Source organism: Harpia harpyja, chromosome 6 (genome assembly GCF_026419915.1).
Source record: "Harpia harpyja isolate bHarHar1 chromosome 6, bHarHar1 primary haplotype, whole genome shotgun sequence".
Taxonomy (NCBI): domain Eukaryota; kingdom Metazoa; phylum Chordata; class Aves; order Accipitriformes; family Accipitridae; genus Harpia; species Harpia harpyja.
In genome coordinates, this window is record NC_068945.1 from 24,064,997 (window position 1) to 24,090,891 (window position 25,895).

The 25,895-nt window shown below is 36.3% G+C and overlaps 1 protein-coding gene across 1 annotated transcript in view; it reads right to left on the bottom strand.

The window, feature by feature from the left end:
- The window catches only part of SLC41A2 (solute carrier family 41 member 2), a 56,866-nt gene that overhangs the window by 18,495 nt on the left and 12,476 nt on the right, over positions 1-25,895 (bottom strand). The window contains exons 3-8 of the mRNA XM_052790569.1: positions 25,654-25,761; positions 18,252-18,323; positions 17,247-17,391; positions 15,207-15,353; positions 8,626-8,773; positions 7,977-8,056 (exon numbers count right to left, since the gene is read on the bottom strand). Coding sequence (XP_052646529.1) covers positions 7,977-8,056; positions 8,626-8,773; positions 15,207-15,353; positions 17,247-17,391; positions 18,252-18,323; positions 25,654-25,761 — 700 coding nt within the window. The remainder of the gene's footprint in view (positions 1-7,976; positions 8,057-8,625; positions 8,774-15,206; positions 15,354-17,246; positions 17,392-18,251; positions 18,324-25,653; positions 25,762-25,895) is intronic.

Genomic DNA, 25,895 nt, shown 5'->3' on the forward strand with positions numbered 1-25,895 from the left:
ACAAGCTAACAAACAGGAAACGGTGGCTAGGTAAATAAAGAGAAAGATTCAAACCTGTGCCCTCAGTGAGAGAAAGGCAGTAATACGAGCTGTATAGTTAACAGCATAAGCATGCCAGCTGGCCAGTCAGCACCTAGCTTGGAGCTAGGCATGATGCCTCTTGCTCAGCCAGTAGTTCAGTGACACAGAAGAGGAACGATGATGTTGTGGAAAGCAGAGGGAGAATGGAGAGAATGTTGTGAGCAGCAGGTATCGCAGGGGCACGACGACATAGGGAACACTGGGCGGTGAAAGGGCTATCTGGTGCTCTAAAAACTCGGGATACAAATCAGCACAGAATCACGTTTCATTATTCTGCTGGTCATAGAATGATTTATATAAAGCTGTGCTTGCATTGAATGAATCACTTCAACATGTACAGAGATACTCAGTTTGTTCTGTAACTGCAGTTACTGTGCATGTGAAGTTATCTCAGCAGTATCAGATTAATCAGATCCCTGCAAGAAGCAGAAAACAGATAAAAGTGCGTAGGTTGACAAGATGTCAATACACAAAATTGATAGCTTCTCAGCATCTTCTGAATGCATAAAATGGTCATGTGCTCAGTAGCTGCTCATATTATGAAAATCTCTGTAGACATATATGAGGACTGTTTCCATGAACATTTAAGTCAGAATTTTTTTTCCTGGAAAACAGTATAGCAAACACTTTATAATAAAGACTAACTTCTTAGCTTCTTTTCATTCTCATGAGAACTACAACACAGAGGAAAACAATTTCTTTCAAAAGTAAAGTCCTGCAACTGTTACTGCATTCCTCTCAGAACAGCAGATGTGTTTAACTTCAATAAGAGAGTGCTACTTTGTCAATAAGCAGAAGAGATGTTGTCTGCTAAAGTGTGAAGGATGTCATGCTGACTTACAACATTAAAAGAAAATTGAAAACCTCATCATTTTATCGAGCCAGTTAAGGGCTATGCAAGAATACTTCTGAAAATTGTTATCACAGTTCTTTTTTGTCTAACAGGCACAGAAAACCATATTCAAAGTAGAGCCAAAACCATGTCATGTATTTGCGAACAGGCCTACGGGCGTGATTCTGTTAATCATTATCTGGAAAAAGGACTTTTTTCTAATAATAGAAGTAACCATGCTATTCAGAAAACCACTTTAAAAGTACTTTACATCAATGCATATTAAAGAATATGTCAAAGTAAATCTGTGTCTCATAACCCTCATTACAGGTAAAAAACCAGAAGTTAAGGGAAGCTGGATGGGTGTTGCTGTTGCAGACTAGTCTGAGACCATCCAGTGCTCTGGGTAACACACCAGGCTGTTTTTTCCCTCAGCTCTTATACTGCATGTTTTGATAAACAGGGTAACATTTTCCAGGGAAAACTGGGAAGAGTTGCTGGTAAACCAGAGGGTTGTACTGCCATTCAGAGGGAACTGGATAGGCTGGAGAATTGGGTCAAGAGGAATCTCATGAAGTTCAACAAAAGAAAATGCGAAGTCCTGCCTCTTGGTAGGAATAACCCCATGCACCAGTAGAGGCTGGGAGTTGACCATCTGGAAAGCAGCTCTCCAGAGAAGGACATAGGGGTCCTGGAGGACAATAAGTTGACCATGACCCAGCAATCTGCCTTCATGGCAAAGGTCAACAGCATCCTCGGCTGCATTAGGAAAAGCATCATCAGCAGGCCAAAAGAGGTGATGCTTCTTTTGTGTTCTGCACTGGTGAGGCCACACCTGGAGTACCATGTCCATTTCTGAGACATGATTTTTCTTGTAAATCTATCAAGAGAAGGAAGACAAGAAGATTCTCACTTTTGCATACTCCTGAGCACAATCCATAGTTCAAAATAGTTTTGTCTTTTTGGAGTTCAACAACAACTTGCTTTTGGATGTCATTTGTATTAGAAAAATAAAATGAAAAGGGAGGAAAAGAATCTGTTACAATAGTGACTGAGCTAAAAAAGCTCTAAATTTTTGAATAATAGTATTATCTTTCAAAAAATTCAAGATCAATTTTTGCTCTGACCTCTCTACCACTAACTTCAAAAAATCACGTTTTATGCAAGTGAAATACTTAGATTAGAAGCCTAGCTTAACTAGCTACCTTTTTATGGGTGTTTTTCATCCATATTTCTTCTATCTTCCTTTTTACTTTGTAGCATTTCTTTTAATACTTAAAAATGTTTGAGGGAAAACAGTTGGAAATTATTAGCTTTTCCTATATGAATGTTTTTTTAAAAGAAGTCTTTGAGACAACATTATATATGCAAACTATTACATTTTATGTTTGATTTGACTCATAAATCATTTCTTTCCTATGCCTAATAAAAAATTGTTCCTTGACTGTCAAAAAATGAAAATATTCTGGATATAGTTGTGTTGTGAAAACTAATGATTACTGAAATCTAAAAAATTTATAAGTAAGACTTAAAAGAAGGAACACACACGTCTGTAATAGCATAGAATATGCAGATTTACATGTACAGGTTAGCAATGAAAAAGTACTAAAACTATCACCCAATAATGCCTCAGAAGTAAATATCCAAAATCAAAATCCTCCTTCTTTTTCATGCCAAAATAAAGACTGAATTATAAATTTCTCATACAGTATAGGTGCCTTCTGAGATTATCACATTCTTTCCAATTCAGGATGCAGAAAAATTAATTTGTTACTCTACTACCCTACAGGTACACTAATGTTTTCCCTTGTAATTTACAGAGGCAAATTTCAGATGCTCAACTGTCTGAGGCAATGGTTACTTTCTAATCAAAGCACTAGTCTGTTGTGTGAAAGCTGACAGTACAACTATGCTATAAGTGATTAAAATATATAGTTATTAAAAAAAGCCTTTTTTTTTTTTTTTTGAGGTGGAATGGTTTCTGGGTATTTTCTTTCCATATGCTCCAAAACAACTTACAACTAAAGCTCTCTGAAAAACCTGAATGTCATTCAATTTATCCTACTAATAGATAAAAAAGGTATGGTTGGGGGAATATATTACATAAGCTTAACTTTCATCTCCCAGACAACAGATATTCAGTAAGTTTTGTGTTAAGTTTTCTCATATGGATTTCTCATATTCCTTCCAGATATCAAATACTCTTACAATAGGTACAGCCAAAGAGTAAGAAATATTACAACAGGTTTGTGTTACCCTTAAAGAGTATTGCTTCAAACCATCTGCAAAGGCAAGTTTTTCTAAGTAAAGCCTGTAACATTTTGGTTATTATGCAGTAACTCCTGAAATGCAAATACTTAGAAGATATCTCACAATGTTTTGTCTAAGCATACAACAAAAACGGAGATGAAAGTGGCTCTATCTGGTAACTGCACCTTAGTTCATTTCTGCTGCATATTCAGAAGCATGTAATTGTTTAAGGCATTACCTTTTTTCTGCACAAAAGAACTTGGCTACTTGCAAACTACAATTCCTGAGCCAAATTCAACACGCTGTGATGCTGTAAGAGGATTTGCAAATTGTAACCATCTCATCCATTAGAAAACATAAAGATCAACTTGAGTATCTAGGCTGAAGCACAGCCACTCTTGGGCTTAGTTATTTTATTCAGAACTTCAGTACATCAAACACAGACATCTAAATCTCAAGTAGTTTGTAAGTACCACAATGGCTGAAACCACAAAACGATGTATTTATTTTTAAAAAGCTGTTACAATTTAACCCAACCAACCATAGAATTAAAAATAATTATTCATCTCAAGAAATGTGTTTAACAGGAAAATGGAAAAGCAGTTGTGAAATACTTCTGGCCACCAGCAGTAAAGCTGACTATAAATGCCTGTCTGCTTAAGAACTATTTTAATATTCTTGGCAAATTTTTGCAGTTATTGTTAATAGAGGTAGGAACTTTGAGGTTGCTCAAACTCCAGACCAATAGTTCTTAACCCAAAAGGCTTATGGCTCCACACTGTAACATTTGTGATGAAAGTAACCTGTCTCACATCTAAGAATAGGCAATCCATCTAGACAGAACCAGGTTGAAAGCTACTTAATGGTGCACACAGGAAGCCTAACACCTGACAACTTTGCAGTGCGTACTGTTCAGGATTTCAAGATATGACAACTGGCACTGAAAAAAACAGTGACAGCTTGAAATCCTGGACAAATTTACACTGTCCTCAAATTTTGGCTCGACACTATCCCAACAGGTTACAATATTTCTTTCAGGTTTCCCTGGTTTCTTTCAGGTTTTCTGTGTCACAGGAGCAACAAACTTTAAGGTAAGAGAAAGGAAAAGGCATGTGAAAAGCATTTTGAGGGGAAAACCCTCAACTCTTTTCACTACTTAGGCTTACAATGAGAATTCCAAGACCAGGAAAGCACTTGTAGAGAAAGCTTTCTGCAACACTAATATTTAAAAAGCCATCTGTTAAGTGGTCTAGCACACCTTTTATGTCAGTAAATGAGTGTCAACAGATGTACTTTTTTAACTGAAAGATTTCCTAAACCCCAGTTTACTACACTATACTGACCAGCAATATCAAAAGGTGCCAGCAGAATTATGAAACCCAGGAGAGGTTCATCTAACAGAAACCAAAAAAATCACCTACCTACAATTTCCTTTTCCAGCAGGTGTACCATAAAACAGGCCCACTCTGCATCTTCTACACAGAACGTATTTTCTCTATATTTTCTGATAGAAATGCCTCTATCCTTAGAATTCTGAGGGTTGAGGGGGTGAGCACAAGCACACACAACATTACTCCCCTCTGCTTTTTTGTGGATGAGGGAAAACCAGAATTCCTTGGTGCTTCCGTTGCTGCCTAGTGGCACTGCAAAAGCATTATCGCTATTGGTAGTAACAGGCCATGGGCCTTAGGCTAACTTAACCTTTTGCTACCGTTGCAAGACTCCAGTCTTGGCCTAGTAGGCTGGTTGTGAGCTTGTTATGAGCTCCAAAATGGAGCTTGGTATGAGATTTCTCTTCTTACAATGTAGAGTTTAAATTTGGGATAATAGCAAAGGTTCTGAAAATATGGACATGGGACTATAAACAACTCGCTGATGGTCCATTACTAGTCACTGAAGAAGTTTAAGTTTAAACTTTGAGAGCTGGGAAAAGACTGCTTTACGCATATCAAGAAAAGAAGGAGCTAAGCATGAAAAATCCAGATGAACAACGAAGTAAGGCACCTGGTGTGGCTTGGAAAATAACATTCTCAGGCGCTGCGTAGTAGTCCAGGGGGTAGATGACAAAGGCTAAGAGCAGTCTAGAAATACAAAACTTCTTATGAAAAAGCAACATTTTGAATGCAGGTCATACAATCATCACAGGAATCATCAGCACAGAACCACTGTGGGACTGCCACAGCTACAAGCATGCCTTTTGCTCTCCCTGCCTGCTCCAATAGCCCCAGCTTCCCTCTTCCACCTGCCAAATTCTTCAAGGATCTTTTGACCTGTTGGCTAATCATCCAGGGCTACGTATAGCTTTTGGCTAGTTCTTTTTCTCTAAAGATAGTTCAAAAGAATGTACGCACGTTGCTTTAATTCTGTTGATAACTTATGAAAGAAAACAGGAAACAAAGTGGTACATTTGTCCTTTTCTCTAGAGGCATATAGTAAGCTGTCATTCTTAGCGATTAAAATTATTTACTTAAGTCCAATCATTAGCTAAAAATATTAAAAAGGTAAAATGTAAACATGCAGGCAATCCAGGTTTCACAGCCTTTCTGTGAAAGAAAATGACCTTGAATAGGATACATAGTTCCACTTACAAGAGCAGTCCCTAACTGCTACAGGGTAAAAGACCATCATCACTGCAACATCTGGTAGGAGCCTGAGGCCTTGAGAAAGGCATGTATCCATGAGACCTGTATGCATTGTAGGTAGCAAGTCTAGAATAAGCAAGTCTATAGAGTAAGTGAGTCTATAGAGAAAATCCAGTAGTATTCTGGTACTGTACTGGAGCAGAAATAGAGGCCTATGGGGAAACTGTAAGAAACAATCACCAGACAGTTGTTGGCTTTTGTAATCAAGGGATGTCATCTAGGAAAGCAGGACCACTGGTAAGACTACTGGTTTGGGTACACCTGCCTAAAAAGAAAAACAATCCTCTTCTCTTAGGAAGCAAATCCAGGGGGTTACCAAAAAGGACTATTATAAGAAAAGTTACAGGTATAAAGCAGAAAAAAGTTGAAGATCGACACGTCTGCCCTGCTCTTTAGGTATCTGGAAATCAAAATGGAAACACACAAAAGGTAGTTGCAAGTACTTGCAATTTTGAACTAATATAAAGGCACAGGCAAGAAAGCATAAAGGCTGAAGTGTAAAAATTAACTTACGGTTACCAAGGAACACAAGCGGCAACACAAAAATGCTTCATATTAAAAGTAAGAACAAAGGAAATACGGGACCTTAATGTGAAAGAAGAACAAGCAGCATGCTCTACGGACGACTGAAATACTCAGTTCCTTTTGTCTACTGCCTTCATAAAAATGGAGATGTCTGATTACAAACTGATATGTATTAGGGCCTGAGGGTAAGTTAAATGTAGTGCATCCTTAGAAAGCTAGATGATCAATCCATGAATTATCAGTGACGATTTCTGCAAACTGATTATTTTGGAGGTTAGAGAATACCAGAGGGCTGTAATGGAGAAAATAGAAAATATATCTTTAAAAAGGGCCAAAAAGGATGATCTGGGGAATCTGTATATCAGTGAAATTTACATTCCTACATAAGTATTCAAACAAATTATTAAAAAGACAATTTATAAGCATCTAGAAGATATGAAAGCTGTAAAACAAGAGCTAACATGAATTTACCAAGAACATGCTTCTGTCAAAACAATACCATCTCCTCCTCTAACTGAACAGCTTGCCTTATGGTCGCAGCAATAGATATACTAACTCTCAACTGCATTAAAGCTTATCAAAATGTTTTGGTGCTATCCCATGCTACATTTCCATTAGCAACCTCTGGAAAATTAATTATATCAGGGCAATGTGGTTCAAACCTACAACTCAGTGTCCATATTAACATTTTATTATCAAGGTGGAAAACAAGTGGTTGTAATTCATTTAATTGATAGCTTAGAAAACAGAATAGAATATACCCATATGGAATTTGCAAAGGCCAAGTTAAGTCAAAAGCACTTTGTAAGCCAAAAATTAGAAGTCAGAATCATCTTGGTAATTGGAGAAATGGTTTAAAAATCAACAATACATAGAAGTGCAAAATAATGTAAGAAATCAAATAGAGAAATACAAAAGGGGAAAAGAATAGCTAGGTAGCAATATAGTGCAAACAGATTTGGTGATTATAATTATTGCAAACTAAGTATGTATCAACCCTGTGATACTGTAGGAAAAAAAAAGCATTTTCAAACTGCATCAATCTAATAAGATATTAACTGTTCTTATAAAATTCGCCTTGTTGTTATTGTTAGAATACTTAACTTAAGGACCAAATTTTCCCAAATACATTCTTACACACCTGGAAAGTGCATACCAAGCATGGGAAACAACAACCATTTTTCTTGAGAAATCTATTTACTTGCCTGTAGCATCCCTGCTAGGACTTATATTTATGTACAGTACATGTGAATAATAAATTACTGTTTTGAAAATTTGTCCTTTCATAAGAAAATCCTTTGAAATAAAATTTTATCTACATTTTCCTCAGCCATAACCCTTTTAATATAATATTTGATCATTTAATATTTGAATATACTACTCCAATATTTACACTTTCAGTTTCTTAATGCATACTTTAGGTTCCTACTTCTCACATTCTCTATCGTGTTTTAATGATTGTAGTAAATAAGATCAGGAAGCACTCCTAAGGTGTTCAAATAAACAACTGTTGACATCAAAATCAAAACTTGAAATTAATATACCAGATACTAATTAGGATAACAGAAATTTACTGTAATAGACTTTTCTCAAACCAAAGTATATCAATTGATACATAGTAGCACATAATCCTGTCAGAGTCTTACCATTAATTACTGGGGTATAAACAACAATTCCAACTAAGTTAGGATCAGATACAGTTGTGTCCAGAATAAGGCCACCAATACTGAAAAAACAAAGTACAGTAATTAGAATAAGGCAAGCAGGTACATTAACCAGTATTTAAAAACTCTTTTAGGTCTGTCTTAGAACATCTTCAAGGCACAATTTTCTTCTCAATTCATCTTTCCCCCAGCCCATTACTTTGTTCTCAGCTACAGACTAACATCACTATAGTTATTTATATATTAAAATTGACTTCTTGTATAACAAATACCATAGGATTTCAGCCAATCACTCCACTTTTAAGATTCATAACTTTCACTGGATTAAATATTCTCTTAGATCGGTGTATAATCTTGATTGGAAACTGCAGGAGATGAATAGCTCACCGTTTCCTTCCTTTGATATGGCACAATTCTGCTCAGTCATTGCCACAGGCTACTGCTGGCTCTCCCACTCATTCCGACCTGTCACTTAACTTTGCAACTTCCTTGTTTGGGGAAGATTAAAGTTTATTCACACTCTACATTCTAGAGGTGCCTTAAATGTTTCTTTTAAGTACAATCAGGTGTTAAATAAGATATACAGAGACACAGGATGACTATCAAGATGAAGCAAGACAAACAGACTTACCTGCTTATAACCATGGCAGTTATGACAGGCTCCCATCCTGAATGGAGGACAGTTCTGGTAGCTGGGTGTTTGGCAGCTATGACAATCCCCATCGGAGTCAGAGCCAAAAAAAAGGCACCAACCAAAGGAGATACATAGAAATATGTCTCTAAAATAAGAATATAGAAAAAACAAAAAAAAAGTGTTACTTTCAAGATATTCCTATATGTTTTTCCTAATTTAGAACTCTCAAATAAATTATAATCTACATCATGCAACTGAGGAATTTTAATAGCCTTTATCACTACTGTACCTAAAGTTTCAACTACTGCACTAAACAATATGGTTAACATCTGCCACCTGTGATTACCATCTCCCATCTTCTCAAGGACAAAACTATCTGTACAAAGAAGGAATTTTGAAGAGGATTTTTGTATGATGCTTTATGATAAAAATGCAGTAAGGATGTGGAATATAAAACATTATTTTGTAACATATCTACAACAAAAAAAAGAAATTGAATATATTGAAAATGCATTTTGTTTATACACAAATTCATAACATATGTACACCCCCTTCTTTCCAAAGCACAGATAATAATGATAATCTTCCCAGAAACAGCACATCTAAAATGATGCAAGCACAATGTGTAATATTGAAACATTTATATCAGTAGCTCAGTTGGTTTATAACCAGTCTGAGTCTGAAAATTCATAGCCACGATTCTGCTGCTTGCATCTATCCATCAGAATTGTATCATATTTCATAGGAACACAACTGCAAACACCAGGGAGTACCATCATAAAGCTGAGCTTATAAGGCAAACAGCTGCCTCCACAGAAAGAATACTATTTTTTTTGATTACTTGGTTTTATAATTCCATCCATATAGAAGCTATTACAGTGATCCAAGACTTCCTAATTCAACAGTGAGGTAAATAAAGGAAAACTTATGCTAATGGCAAATATATAAACTATGCAAATATTCCACTTTTACATATATTTAGTTTTATGAGAAATGTGGTCATGTATTTAATGGTAAATACATTTTGTCTAAACTTTCAGAATTTGGACAAGTCTTAATGCAAAATATATTTTAAATTACAGGCTGAAGTAGTTAATGTAGAACACACAAACACTTTACCAAAGAAGAATATCTAGTATATAAAGAAGTAGTCTCACCCATGTATTATGGCTTATTACGAAGGCTGCAAATTCAAGCAATTACTACTTTGATGTTATCTTGGTGGAGCTAAAATTACTCCTGGAAGAATTGCTGAGGAGTTTTTAGAAGTTACTATCCTTCTGCATTGACTGGTAACAACCTCTGCAGCAGAGCCAGCAGAAAAGATAGTGAGATACCTTTCACTGTGTAAGCTAAAAGTAGAAAGCTATTAGAATGAGAATGAGACAAAGCCCAAAAGAGAAGTAATTTTTTCCTTTCCTTATCTAACTATTCTCTAGTATATTATCTCATGCTTCCTTTGTGGTGCCTGTGCCTTTTTTCCTCCTTTTTCCTCTTTCTGTGAGCTAAGAGGTGGGCCTAATGTAGTGTTCTTACTCAAAAGGGTACACACAATACATGATTCCTCTATTTGATAATTATAGTTTTGTTTTATCAAACTTAATAAAAAAGACAAAAATGTACTGATGTAAAGTTCTCGAACTACTTACTGCCCAGGTAAACACATCCTTCCCTCCAACTGCAATGAAGAAAGATCCCTGTGTGCACTAAAATTTGTCACATGGAAAGGCATCATTCATTCTACATCTATTTATTTAAAATTTTGAAACTTCTCTCCTTTTCCCCTCTCTTTTTTTCTCCTCTATTTTTTTCCAAGCCATAAATCATACTGTATCCCTGCTACTTCTTCCTTTCTCCCTCTCTGTCTGTTCCTCTCATATGGAACCAAGGTGAGGCATTAGCATGTACCAGATGCCCATAACTGATTTAAAGGTCAGAATGAGAGAATAGCTCTAATGTAGTATATTTAGTAAAATACAAGAGGGCACAAAATAAGTTCCAAGTCTTTGCCACATTTTTGGAGAGGTTGCCAATTTTATTAAAAGGTAAAGTCTGCTGGTCAGCAAAGATCCTCTGTTGCAAACAAACATTGAACAGCAAAATACGGATGCAATGGTGAGCACTACCGTAATTAAACACTAATTTTTTAAATTCTTTCACTTGTATATCAACAATTAGCCCACTGTACTCTTTATTTTAGGGCTTCTACCAACACAGGAAAGGAAATTAAAGTTCAAAAAAGTATGCCTTTTACAATAATTTCATTTTTAATCCCTCTAACAACTAAAGAACTTGTTAGAATGTGTTCATGAAAAAAGGGAGAGCATTTAACTATCTGCATCAGTCTCCAGGCTTGGAGAGCTAGTCCAGTAATGTAGTCCAAGAATTACAAAGAACACTAAAAATAAGTAAAGAATATCATATAATTCTTCTCTTCTGAAAAAAAATGAAAGCGCACATAGATAAAACTGAAATCAATCCAGCAAATGAACAATGAATACTAACCAAGAATAATTTAATAGGTAACTTCTAAATAAATAATAACTATGTAAATATAAAATACACATACACGTTATCCTGCCACAGAAATGTTTTGTAGCAAGTTTAAAAAAAACAGAAAAAAAAATATGAGAAGACAGTCTCGCTAGTGTATAATGATTCATGAAATATAACCAAAATAAATATAATTTATATCTGCATATTTAAGCCATGTTCTGTGAGAAAAAAGGAAAGCTTTAAATGAAGTCTTCAGATCATTACTGATAAATGACAAGCAACACGGACCTCCACATTTAATATACTGGGTCTTCTTATTCCAGAGCATTCCCCATGTTGTGTTCAAGCAAGAGGAGCTGGGTCCCAGCACGGTCCTGAGGAGCCCTCTAGTGCTTTCCCCCAGCTATTTAACAACGATTCACAAATACAGGGTTTTTTAGGGAGTTGTTAAGACAGAAAGAACTGTTAACCTTTTACTATTTAAATCCCTATCCCTCTCAAACCAAAGGCTGAGCACAGGGCTACAGCTCTGTTACCAACAAGCTGAAAGCTTGTACAAAAATAATTTCTCCCCTTCCAGTCTTGTTACATGAAGACAACTCTTCCCCTGCAGAAAGGAGCCAGAAACTTACATTTTGTTTCCGTACATTTGAGTAGTTAGGCTAATAAATCATAGGGGAAAATAGTTATTTCAGAATGAAGCTCAGGGGTGAATCCCACCTGCTTCATTACTAGCCCATAAACTGTGGGTTTCTTTATAACATTCCCATTGGGCTTGTTATTCTAGCATTGAGAAAGCAGGGAAATAACAGAAAGAACATAAGAACATCTGTGCTGGGTGAGGCCAAAGGTCTTATCTAGTCCGGTATCCTGTGTCTGACTATGGTCAACACTTCAGGTTTGTGGAAAGAAGAAAAGAAAATTACAAGTTTAGAGTGATGCTTCTTTCAGTGTGCTCTGCCAGCTTCTGTTGCTGTTTGCCTCAGGGATTTCATCTCTCAAGTTTCTGTCTGCATCTGTCTGTTCAATGCTCCTCAATGGATTCTTCTCTGATTAATGTATCCAAATAATTTTCTAAAATCACTTTGGTCCTCTTAATACATCATAAGTTCCACATCCCAATCACATACTGTGTAAAAAAGTTTCTTTAACTTTTTTTAACTCGTTGTCTAATCATTTTCTGAATGCCTCTTCCCCACCGTTCACAACTTCATATACCTCTCCTGAGCAAATGAAAAACCACTGGCATATTCATTACACTGTAGTTTACAAAGCAAAATTTTAAAAACCAAAATGAAGTTTGACCTATAGGGCATAAGTTTCTAAGAAACTTCATTTGAAAAACTTACTGAAAGCCTGAAATCTAGCATTAATTATTTTAAATCAGACATGGTCCTGACTAGAATAAATTTTAATCATAACCCTAGCCCCAAGTCTGATCTCAGTGTTAACCCAAATTTGACAACCTCTTCCAACTCCACACCTACCCAGATAGCTAGTATATGCCAACAATCCTAGCTAACTTTCTCCTAGCTCCTTTCCATCTAGCTGGTATACCAGCTTCTCTGGCATGTCATTGACTAGCATAAACCCTAATTTTGAACTGAATTCCAATTGAAAATATCAATTTTGGGGACCTGAAATCTATTTTAAGCAGAACAACCCAATGCTCCAGTCTAGTAAGATTTTTGGGCATAGCAATAAATCTAGATGAACAGTCTCTAATCAGCTAAACTAATTATTATCCCAGCTCTAGCATTAGCTAGAGACAGCAAATTTCACGGGAATAGAGGCTTCCTCTCTGTTTTTCTCATCAGGAAAAAAGGAAGAAGAGAGGTTAAAAAAACTCTTTACCAATTTTCTTTTCACTGTAAGTCTATAAACTTCCTTAAAAGAAGTATTTAAAGGAATTATTTGAGAAATAAGTTATTTTATTAGAATGTAATATAAATTATTTAAATATAGTTATGAAATAAACAATATGATTTAAGTTTTAATAAAAAATAGAAAATATAAAAAATGGCTGTATTGCACACTGATACATTTAAGCTGACGTCATGTCAACACTTTCTAAATATGAAAAAATCAAATACTGAAAATATAAAATCATCAGTTGAAAACTAAGAAACAAAATGGCAAGTCATACCAAGGTAGCTTGAGTCTTATTAGATACCTTTTCTGACTGATGTTGTAATACTTACACAGAACAGCTCAAAATTTTACGTAAAAGGGCTTGAACAATGAGCATAGATGTAAAGAATATATGTGGTGATATCAACATGTCTGGTAAAACAATTATGGACAACACAAAATTTGGCCTGTGGTATACTATACTACAATTGTCTACAGTTATGTCTTGTAAAACACAATATACTTTAAACAGTTTCTATGGAAGTAGTCAGTTGCAGCAATAATTTAATTTTAAATATTGTTCTGAATATTATTCTCCTCCTGTGAGAAAATGTTTTCACACTTTTTGTTTCTTCATGGGGGAGACAAAGAAACAGGAAGAAAAAGACGGATTTTTGAGTTCCTCATTCTCATTTTCCAAGCTCACAACTCCTTTGTGACAATCAAGCATTTAATTACATCAGCTACTATCTGAGCATGCTTCTAATAATAATAACTATAGGCATCTTCATTTTTAGCAGACATTGTGATGATGAACCTTCTTCAGTGGTCTGCTCCTTAAAGAGAGTAGGATTTAGACAGTACGGGTCCTAGAAATCAGAAAAACAGTTTCAAAGGGACTATAGAAACATGCAAATAACTAGTAGAAGAGAAGAATTGCAGACTGAAAAAAAGTCGTTCATAAGAAAACTAGTTTGGAGCTCTTTATGTGTAATTTACCTGTTCATAGCTATTAGTTGGAAAGTAAGTAAACAGTAAAAAACTGTCATCAAGAAGCCAGGCAGAATTCATGCATGAAGTAGGATTAGAACATTGCCCTCTGTAGTCGGTGGTCAGCTAAGGCCTCTCTGCTGCTGCTTAGCTATTCAGAGTGGTTATACATTTTTTCATCTTTCATGGCAGAACTGCTGTTCTGAAGACAGCTACAGCTAAATTAGCAGATTTATGTTTGAAATGTAGTCACCAAATTTATCAGGCAAAACAAAACAAAGAAAACAGAAGAGAGCAGAGTCATTATTTGGAGAAGCTAGAAGTGGTTACTTCGTTTACTGAAAAGCAGAAGGAAACACTACTAAAATCAAACATAGGCGCAGGGTACAGGAGGGAGACATGGAAGTGTCACACTGAGGGAACCAAGAGATAAGAAAGAGCTGAGGAAACTGGTATTGGAAGCTGGAGTAAGGGAGGCAAGGAAACAAGAAGGTATTGCAATGGGAGCTGGAAAACACTTGGAAGGAATCAGAAGGAAACTCACAATAGTCTTTGCATAACTCACTTTTGTCATAGCAAACACAAAGCACAAATCTATCTAAAATTAGGCTTCACTTCTTTGAATACATACTTGTTGTCGACTTGCTTTTGTTACTCAAATTACTTAAATTATTTTTATTTTGATTTCTGGGCATAGCTGCAGCGCAAGATATATTTCAATGGTGTCTAAAACCACACCCTAATAAAAAAAATTCTCAAAGAGGAACTCCTTTCCCAGCAGCTTATCAAGATAGCCAATACAACTCCTTCCCCTCAGTACAAGGGGAGAACAATTCAAAAGCGCTCTGGGAAGCAAATATTTGATTTAGGGGTGGGCATTCAAGAAAAATTGGATGAAGACACCTTCCTTCCTCCCCAAGAAAGCAGAGTAAATTCAGCAACTACAGTTTCTAATTCACATGTAGATTGACTGTGATACTGTGAGAGTCTTTCAGACATTAGCAGGTTGTGCCAAGATTGTGGTCAGTGACTTCTATCATCTTAAAAAAAGAAAAAAGAGAAAAAAAAGATCATGGCATAATGTTGCAACCCAAGGTTTATCATTCAACGGTACAAAATGTTGACAAAAAAGTCAGTCAAAGTAAAAGGTTTTCTGAACCTCTCCCTCCCTGCCTTCTCCCTCACCCTCCTAACCCAAAAAAGGTTCCTAGGGAGACATACACACTTAGAAATGTACTTACCAAGGCAAGTATAAAGACCCTGACTTATCCATGCTAGTATAGCAAGAGTGATAAGATCTCCAAAACTTGCTGCTATAGGAGTGGCAACATTGTCAGGATTAATACCAGTCTTCTTTGATCCAACAATAACTCCAACCATTATTATTCCTAGATTGAAGAAAGAAGACAGTACAGTAACCATATCTACTGTTGTAACTCCACAGAAAATTCCAAGAAAATGGCAATTTCAAGCTTAAGAAGTCAGTGCTTTTGTCCCAGGATGATTGTTCTTCCCACCTGACTGACGTCTGTATTTTTAAGTTTTCGCCATTCTTAAAAATGAGGTTATATATTAAAAAAAATACAGTAAGCACACACACACACAAAATCAAGAACCATCTGTACAATGAACTATTTTGCTTATGATTATAATTAGCACTATTGAAACTGTAAATCAGCCATTTCCTGAAGAAAAAAATATGCAGTGTATTATTTCTACACCCTACTAACTTTCACTCACTGAAATTTAAATTACACTAGGCTGAAAACAACATAAGATTAAATACTTCGACATCTGATATTGTGCAAGATTTCCAGTCATGGGCTTAGTACCAAATATCAAGAAGCTACATCATATATTAAAAGCAAGACAACATGTAAAAATGTTACTTGCTACACAGTTAAAGAATTTTAAGTTAGGGATGTTGCTTTCTATTTTTTTTCCCATAAACAGCAACACTAACTTTTTAAGAGGCGTTTCCCTGCACAGTGCAAGTGGCTACTAAAAATAAAATTCACATTGTTATTAACAGTCGTCTTTGGCATAACCTGACTAATTTGCCTCTCATCACATAATACACAGAAGAGCTTCAACTGTGTATGATATTGTTTATGTTATTTTAAAGAACTTTTAAAAAATTGGTATTATAATTTTCATGTATTTTAGCAATATTATGTATTGTAGGCTACCTTAGGAGTTCACTTTCAGAGAAACTGCCTAAAGAGTTACACTCCATGAAATTCTCAAAGAACTGAAATGATCCTGTAGGATCAAAATATTTCAAAAGCACCCGTTTCACATGTAGGAGGATGAAGCTTGGAAAGTAATTTCCTGTGCTGGCCCACCACCAGATAACAAGAAAGGTTTCTCTTGATGTCTGAATTATACAAGAGAAGTGGAAAAAATGCATTCATGTTCCCCAGTTCTCTCACTGCTCTTAATTCTGTGCATGATCAAACTCAATGGATTTGTAGTCACTAAAAAAAGTGCGTGCTCTTAATTCCACGGAAAACTTTAACAATTTTGTAATTTTCACATAAGTTAGCATATCAAATTAGTAAAAAAAGGAAGTTAAAAATTTTACTTGACTTGATATTAATTATGACTACTGACTATGTATTTTCATTAAGAATATGTCACAAGTAGAGGTACTTTTTCCCTCCCCTCATGTCCATTAAGTACTGTCTTTTATGGTTAAATGTTTCCTGACAATTGGGAAGAGAAGATTAAATTCATCATGTCATATGGCTCCAGACAGTCATTGGCACTGTTTGTAGAGGGGGACTTGAACTTGGCCCAAACCCTTCACATAACAAGCCAATTTGCTCACTTCAGATACAAAGCAGAGCACAAACTGACATATAGGCAGCACAGGCAACCAGGAACTTCGGATTCAGCTGAGCTAACATCTGGGCTTACTTGAGTTTAATTACAAATAAGTTCTACCTGTTTAGTACTAAAAATATATTTTGTACATTAATGAGTATAGAAAGCAGGGGAAAAAAGTTCTCTATCATATTAGGTAAAGTCTAAAAACATACTTTTTGTTTTAGATATGCTCAGGACGTCATGCAAATCAAAACATTTTCAAAGAATATGACAGGAGAGGAATGCAATATGCAGGCATATGGAAATTGCAAAAGGGCATCCCATCTTCAGTTGTGTTTCAGATGTATTATACCTTACCGGATTTAAATTTTTAAGGAATAGCAACATAATATACGTTCAGCTTCCACAGAAAACTAAATAACTGTAAAAAGTAACATATATACACCTTTTACCTTGTAAAAGAGAAGCTATGAAGGCAGTTGCTACGCTGCTAGAACACAGAAGGACTGAATGATCAAAGCGATATTTGCCTTCTGGAATCCAGCCCAATATAACTGCTGCCACTGCTGCCAGAAAACCAACTACTGTTGCCTGAACCTGGAAACGAAAAAGGTGGTGAGGAATTCTTAAAGTAATTGATAGACTTAAGAGGACTACAGAATCATTTTCTATTATTCTTTCCTTCTATCTACCTTTATTTGCAGGATGTAAAAGGAGCATGCTCATCTATTTCGTAGAGATGATGATAACCTTGGATGATCAAGAAGAAAAATCTTATGCCAGCAGAAAAGGCTTTACCAGCATTTCAGAGACTCAAGAATAACAAAAGTAAAATCAGGGAAAAGAGCCGAGGATTTACCAGAAGCCAATGCCTGAAGAGGCTTCTAAGCCACTTAAAACAGTGAAGTCACAGCATAAACATTTCACTTATATTTTGAGCATGTTGTATTACATGAACATGAAATAGTTCTTAATCTTAAGAAATAGTTGCTTTGGAGAACAAGCACTCCTTTCTTCAAATGACTCAGCTATTTAAAATATTGTTTATTATCCAAAAGCTCTATCACATACTTCCTTTAAACATTGCATCCAATGCAAACACAGTACTGAAAACATTTGAGAGGTCAAATTTAGAAGGTTTTGCCAAATCTGAAATTTTTCTCTAATCATCCTCAGATCCTCTCTCATAAAAATTAAAAAGGAAATACCCTTGGTACAGTCACAAAGAATACTTTACCCCTTCTTCTGATAAATATAAGCTCATATTGTTTCAGAGAAGAACTACACTGTTCAAAAAAAATCACGACGCAAACATTGTATGTTAAGTATGAGCTAGTATAGCAAGGCTAGTTTCCCATTAACACTGTCCATCTCCATACTTACCAATGTTTGTTATGGACTTTTTCAATAACTTCGCTCACTTACAAGAGTTAATCAAATAAATCCATTATATTTACCTGTTTTAAGGCCAAGTTGCCAATTATTAGGTTCCATTTCTCAATGGGAGAATCCATTTTTCCAATATTTACCTGTCAAAATTATAAAAGGATTTCAGATATTTCAGTTTAAAATTGTATTACTTTAAAATGCACTAACAAGGTAGAAACCCACAAATAATTCAACTCATACAAAAAAAAAGAGACATTCTGAAAGCAAGTTAAAGCCAAGCTACACTTTCTTCAAGACAAGCATTGCTGTTGATTTTAAATTGTACTTACAGTATCTATCCAAAAGTAGCTAAACTTGATGGAGTTTTACATAGTAACTTGTTTAACATCAGCTTACTGTGCAAGATATACTAGCCACCTTATATTCCAGGAATGTCCAAGCACCACCAGTGATTAGATCAGTGGCTGGAAGGGAAACTTATCAGTGTTCAGTCACTTTAGACTGAACTTGTTTCTATGGTCCTTAAATTCTACCAGCCAATAGAAAAACGTGTAGATACATAGGTGCATGCACACACACGCTCTCATGCAAGTGTGTTAATTGACTGCAGTGAAACTACCTGCATAGAGAAACTGCAAGTGCTTGCGGAAGATCAGAAACCATGTCTAATACTGTTTAGTATTCTAACTTTTCTTTTATACAATACAGCTACCGACTTATGATGCTGTAAATTATGTAAGTCCAGTCCTAAGGCAGTAGCTGGCAAGATAGCTAATAAATTATTCTTAGAAATGGAGAAGTACATACATACTCTTTTATAATGTATTTCCTACTTATTTTTTTGAGTTAGAGGACAAGATCTGAAGAACAGTACATACACTGCAGTATGACTATGTTTAAAAAAACTTTTTTGAGATAACTGAACAATTTTTTACATGTTGAGCATAAATTTTAGTATTGTTTCCTATAGAATACTAATTTATAAGATACCATACTTCTCAAAACACAGAAAGCCTTAGTGCATATATTTTCATCTTTTGATAATTTCTTTCCAGTTGGTTTTACTTCCATTTCTTTTCTACTTTGTTCCATTTTGTGGTAGTAGTGACTGGTGTGGTGGTGCATTTCTTTCTGCCTCTGTGGGCTGATCTACAAAGTTGGGAAGTCTCACTAGGCCTTAGCATAAGTGTAATGAGTCGGGTGGTTAAGTGTCCCTTGACCATACCAAGAAGTCTCACAGGGCTAAGACAGGGAGTCATGTGGACTGTCTCAAGGACTCCTGCTGCCCATCGAAAACAAAAAAAATGAAAGTAGAGGTAATTTATTCTCTCCTGACAACCTTGAGACATCCCAGTCCTCCCCTGACAACCTTGGAGCATCCTGTATCTGAATCTTAAGTCATTCTCTGACAGCCCTGGAGTCTTCCTTATCTGAATTGTAATTCATGTGAAACGGTACCAGCACAGCTGGAATCCCAGTAATTTGCTAATGACTAAAGCCAATCATCTCCCGAACATATAAACAGCAGTACTAAGTGAGACCCTTTGGGCTCTCCTGGACCACAGTGGGCTGCGACCAGCACCTCCCTCTGAGTGGGATGCCTCTCAGAGCTCACTAACTTTCCTGTTTGTGAAGATTGGAGGTCTGTCGCTGAAAGCCATCAAGACTTGGGCTGATACTCTCCAATCCTTGAGACTCAACCCTTCACCCATTGAGAAAGAGATGCCGAAGCATTCGACATGAATATTTTCACTGAACTCAAGGGGAATTTTTAACAGGTATACCTCTTCTACTTGCTTATATGTATATGTCTCAGTGCCTTTATGCACGTGTGTGTGTACTAGCCTGAATATTCTATAGCAAGTATATTACAAGTTATTGCTTTTTAAATCTGTACTTAAATTACTGTTGGGAACTTTATTCAACTGTGAATGAATCTCAGGCTGTTATTATACTCATAATCCCTTTAGATATAAACTGTTGACCAAGTCTGTGACTAAGAGTTGATCCAGCAGCACCTAGACTCCAACAGGAGTTTAGAAAGCAAGGGGGTCTTCTCTGAACCTCGTGACTCAACAGGAGGGTCTCCCTTACCCTTTTACAACCCCAATCTCTGCATGGATCATGAGAAATCAATTCTAACTTGATTTTTCTTTCTATATTCCTCTTTTACCCTATTGCATTTTCGGTCTCTGTATATCTAATTATAGTCTGATTCTAACTTAATTTTCTGTGTACATTTCATCCATGTATTAAATAATAGAGTGAGCCTTGCCTTTGAATTCTGTGAAGTTGCACTTTTATATAAATTTCTATTAAATCATTTTTCTTTTGCTAATACCATTGGAAGTGATTCTTTAAGTGGTCCAAACCACTCCCTTTCACGACAACTGGCAAGGAACAAAGTATGAAAAGAAATGCTAGCTTAAAAACTTAGAAATATAGTAAGATACTTTATGTCAATCTACACTATAAATATATTACAGTGTTCAAAGTACAGTCAAAGCTCTGCAAATACATGCATTAAGTTTCAATATTACAGCAATATTTAAGGAAGTGCAGATAAGAATCTCCTTTGCATCCTTCTTAATTATATATGCTAAATGAACGAAATGGCAGGCTATGGAGAGCTTCACTCTTTTTCTTCTTTGAAGAAGTTTTGGAAAAGTATCCAAAAAAATCCCCATTGAAACAGTAATCTTACAAAATGCTTAATCCAGCCTAAAAGTGGGCAGCTGCCAAATGGCATAGTTCTTCTCTCCCCTACTATCACCTACACGTTCACGTTTTCTTTCTTGAACAAGTTCTACTAACTCCATGAGTGAGTTCATGGCAACACAAATTTGCTTGCTGGTTTGATGGAAAATGCTTTTTTTCAGGGAGCAAAAAGGAGTTATCTTCTACAAAATGATCTGATCCATCACATGCAACCATGTAACCACATACAAATGCTCTTAGGGTTTGGAAAGGGGAAAAAGAGCAGGACCACTCCTTTCAGCTGCAGATTTGCATAAAGTAAGATAAAGTTTATTGTGATACTGTGGACTAGATGGATGTAAATAAATGGTTTGTAAAGTCATATTGCTAATGCCTAACCCTGATAACACACATTCAAAACAAGAGTCTGCATAAATTTACAGGGATGACTGGATGAGTGGCATTTTGGTGTTGGTTTTTTGTTTTGGTTTTTTTTTTACTGCCTCCTAAAAAACAGAAAAAAATAGGGAGAAAAGGCAACAGTGTGAACTGAGACAATGAGAGTGACCCAAACTACAGAACAAAGCTGAAGAATACAAAACACAGAATATAAATATTGGGCTTGAATGGGCAGTTGACGTAAGTATAGCTCACACAGTTACACCAGCACAGCAGTGGGCGGAGGGAGAAGGGCTTACGTCAACACTAACACCAAAGAGAAGAACAAGCTATGCCCTGAAGTAGATTAAAAACACAGTCGTGAGACAGATTTAGTGAAACAACTGATTCTAAAGTGGATGGGAAATGGTGAGTGACCAGTAAGAAGCAGCTAAAGTAGGAATTTGGGCAACAAGATGAATGAAGGTGGTCAGACAACACTTGAAACCAGATATATTGTGGATAACAGAAACTTGGTAACAAGACTACTTTCTGGATGACTACATAACTACAAAGAAATAAAGATAATTAGTTTACAGTCCCAAGAGTATAGACAAGTCTACAAATTCAGATGCAACTATAAGCTAACTAAGCAAGGGTATGAATTAGCTCCAGTGCTGAACTCATATTAGCAATTTCCTCCTCAAAAGGTAAAGCTATTCACAGGGGCACAGTCTTGCATTGACTGTAAAGACAGTATCTGGTGGGAAGCCAGCTAGTGCAAATTTAGGTCAGAGAAGGGAAGATTAATCATACAACTGCCTCCAAATAACTGTTTAGATATGCTATGAATTAATACACTCTTTCTGTTTTCACCTAGGATGAGGATGACAGGACCAAAGATTGGATAGCTAAAGAGAGTAGGGGTCAATGAAATCAATGTGAAGAATGCAAAGGTCAGAATAACCTCTTTCATAGAGGTCTGAGAACTGGCACGTAAATTGCAGGTCTAGCAGTAAGCTTTTTGATTAAACTCTCCAGTAAACAATGATACAATATGACACAGCACCTGTTTTTAAAACCTGGGGGAAGCAAAGCAATCAAGGCAACTGTCCTGGAGTTCAAATTCATAATCTGGCAACTAAGCCCAAGCTGTCACCTGTAAGAAGTTACAGGTAGCATGTAACAGGTTTCCACAGTTTTTAGTTGTTTTTTTTGTTTTTTAACTAATGATTAGAAATATTACAGAGTTCCTGTGTATTTGTTTGTCTTTGCAGTATCACTAGGGGGGATGTGGCTGGCTATCCACCAGCTTGCAGACCTGTGCCCATTGCAACTGGTGTTGAGTGTGAAAAAAGACACATAAGAGAAAGTTGGAAGGTTCTTTGCAAGATAAAAGCCTTTTTTTTTTTCTGTTTTTTGACATATAAAAACTAAATATAATCTTGTTAGCATTATCTTGATAATGAATGATCTATACTATTCTTATTTTGTACAGTATCGTTCTCTTAAACCTCCACTGTGTTGTGCACATGCACATATACACACACACACACTACAACATTTACTGATGGGCTCTTCACCAGCTAGAACAAATTAGAGCCACCACTGGCAAAAGTGAGAACATTCACTGAACCATGACAAGCCTCTACCTCCTCCCTGTGAAGGATGTCTAATGAACTTACAATATGACTAAGGAAGTGCTGGAAAGTATGAAATAATCACCTGTGTAACTTTGGCCAGGGTCTCTCATGATTCTTGAAGAAAACAGGTCATACAAGGAAATTAGAGGTATTAGAAAACAAACAAACAAATGACAAAAAACCCCCCACAAGTCTTGATGCAAAGCTGGGAAGTAGCTTGGTGCCAGTGGTGCTGTGACTGTGACTTCAGGCAATGCCAAAGAAACTGGAACTCCCACACGCCACACAGCACTGTCTGAAGGAATGTACACTTCACTGACCTCTTAGCCAGTTAATTAACCTTCATGGTAGAAGGATGTGAACAGAGCTGGCTAACCTGATTTGGCCAAGACGGACATATGACAATTTCTGCTACTGGGGTGAAAGGAAGCCTTCATGGCATGCTTGAGTAAAAACCTCTGAAGCATCAGCTGATTTATGTCTTGGTGAGACTTAATGACAGTGGTAAGTGGCCCTGGTAACACTACTCAAACTAAACCCTCTCAGAATGGACTGTTTGAGTCTTGGTAGGAGCTTGGGCTTCAAATGGCCAAACTGCCTCTGAAAAATCATGTTCAAGACATCTACAGATCATGTTATCACACAGTTACTGGGATACTTAAGAATGCCATTTTGGGCTGAAGGGAAGTGGCCTGAACCTCATGATGTCAACTTTAGTTAACCACTGAACATGCAGCCAGTGTTGCAGAAACTCCAGTATCCTTTATCTGTGTGTGTGAGAGGGGGATCAGTTCCTTGACTTTTGGCAACCGTTGATGGATAATAAGAACCAAGGTCAGGATTCCCAGTGTAGAAAAAGGGTCTGCATGACCCTTTTCCAAATGTCTCCTGAGAGCTGCAAGGTTTAAAAATAAGATGGCATTAGTGAGGATGGGGAAATCAGCCATTGATTAGCCCAGAGGAGAAGTTCTGGAGTCATGATCTGGCAAAGGTCATAAGCTCAATTGAGACAAAGAATTAAAGATCCCATTAACAGAGGCAGAAGTGGTGGAGCTGATTCTGACCCTCTTTTTTTAAGCCTTCAGTAGGGCACTGGTAGATCTTGGACTTGGTATACATTTCACTATGCAATACAAGCACTTTCAATCCTCAGGCCACAAACTGGACCAGTCAGGAATAAATTAAGCAACAGGTCAACATAAAAAAAGAAATTAAGGCAAAAGACGGAAGTATTCATACCTGACAGTAAAGGCGGTAAGGTTTAAACACAAAATATTGTTAAGAAACAGTAAGAATACTCAGAAAAGTAAGAGCATTAAAATCAAACAGAAAACAAGACTGAATAGCTAAGGCTGCCATTGATAAAGATACAACACAACATGTCAATTCTTACATATGAAAGAATGCATATGGGGCAAAAGTAATCAATTTCTATAATGAGCATGACACAAGCAAACGTTCATAGGACTGCTAAGGCTATGTCCATCACAGTGTGCATTTGGGCAATAACTCAATATAATGTGGTAGTGACATTTACTAATGACAGAAAACTGGGAGACCTTGTCAATACAAAGCATTGTAATATCATACAAAAACTGAATGACCTCGAGGATTACAGCAACGAAAACAGATGAAATTCAACAGCAGAAATGCAAGGTCATGCACTTATGGACTAATAATACTTCTGCCAGAAGATGGGAGTGACAGCTGGAAATAACACAGGAGGAGAAATACTGGGATGCAGTCATTGATCACAAAGTGACTGTGAGGTCTAAATCTGACACTGCTAGGCAAATAAGTACATATAAACCTACAAAGTTTCAAGAGCAATTTCTCGAGAGAAATAGGGAAGTGCTATCCTACAAAGCCATAGTAAGGTCTCATGTGGAGTTATATACACCTTTTATATACACCTTTGACCAAACATTTTCTTGAAAGATTCATTCAAGCAGGAACAGGCAGAGAGTGGGGGCCTTGCTGGAGAACGGAAAAATTATCTTACAAAGGAAAAACACTGTATTAGGCAGTGTCTTACAGAGATACGCAGTTCAGGTACCAGAAATAGTTTAGCCACGTTATTAAAACATTTTGTTCACTATAGTTATTCACACACACAGAGAAAAGATAGATGGTAAGGGAAAAGATAGATGGAACATCCCCTGAGATGTAGAAAAGAACTATGACAAATATGTAAGAAAGAAGACATCATAGAAAAAACCTAGTTATGCTATGTAAGAGTGTTGACACACACAAAAAATAAGCAGACCCCCAAAAAACCACCACAACAAAAAAGGAATAAAATTATTCAGCCAGAAAGCTACAAAAGAGTTTCTTACAGTTTGATCAACAGGGATCTGGAGTAGCAGTGTTAGCAATGCTTTATTTCAGTGCCACACAAGTGGCCTTTAGAAAAATGTGTCCAAAACGTACACATTTTGTTAGTCTATTTCAAACCCCCTCAAGGCCAGAGAGATCTGTCAACCTTACAGAATACACATATAAATCTCAAAAATCTACTGTATCTGTTTTGAATGATGACTCAGAAGAGACAAAAGAAGTAAAATTTTGATATGTGGAGATCAGAAGAGGGTTGCCTTTTTAAGTTTGCTAATTTAATAACAGATTTAAAGAGCCCCCATAACAGCCAGATTAAGCCATAAACGTAAAACACTTGTGTTCCAAAGATTTGTTTTCCTTTTGAAATATTTACAAAATATATCTGAAGAGCAAAGGGGAAGAGAAAGTTACTTACAGCAGTTGACAGCCGGGACGCCAAGGTCATTTCCAAATTTCCTTTGAGACCAAGAAGTGCAGGAACCAAGATAAAAACTTCAGTAACATTCTTGAACACATCCCAGTGCTATATAAAGGATACAGTAGGAAACATTCAACTGAAAAATTGTCTTTAGACCATCTGCAAAATACTTAAAAAATTCTGTAACTTGTAACTTAATCCTCTAAAAAAAAAAAAATCAATCTTTTTATATTAGACCT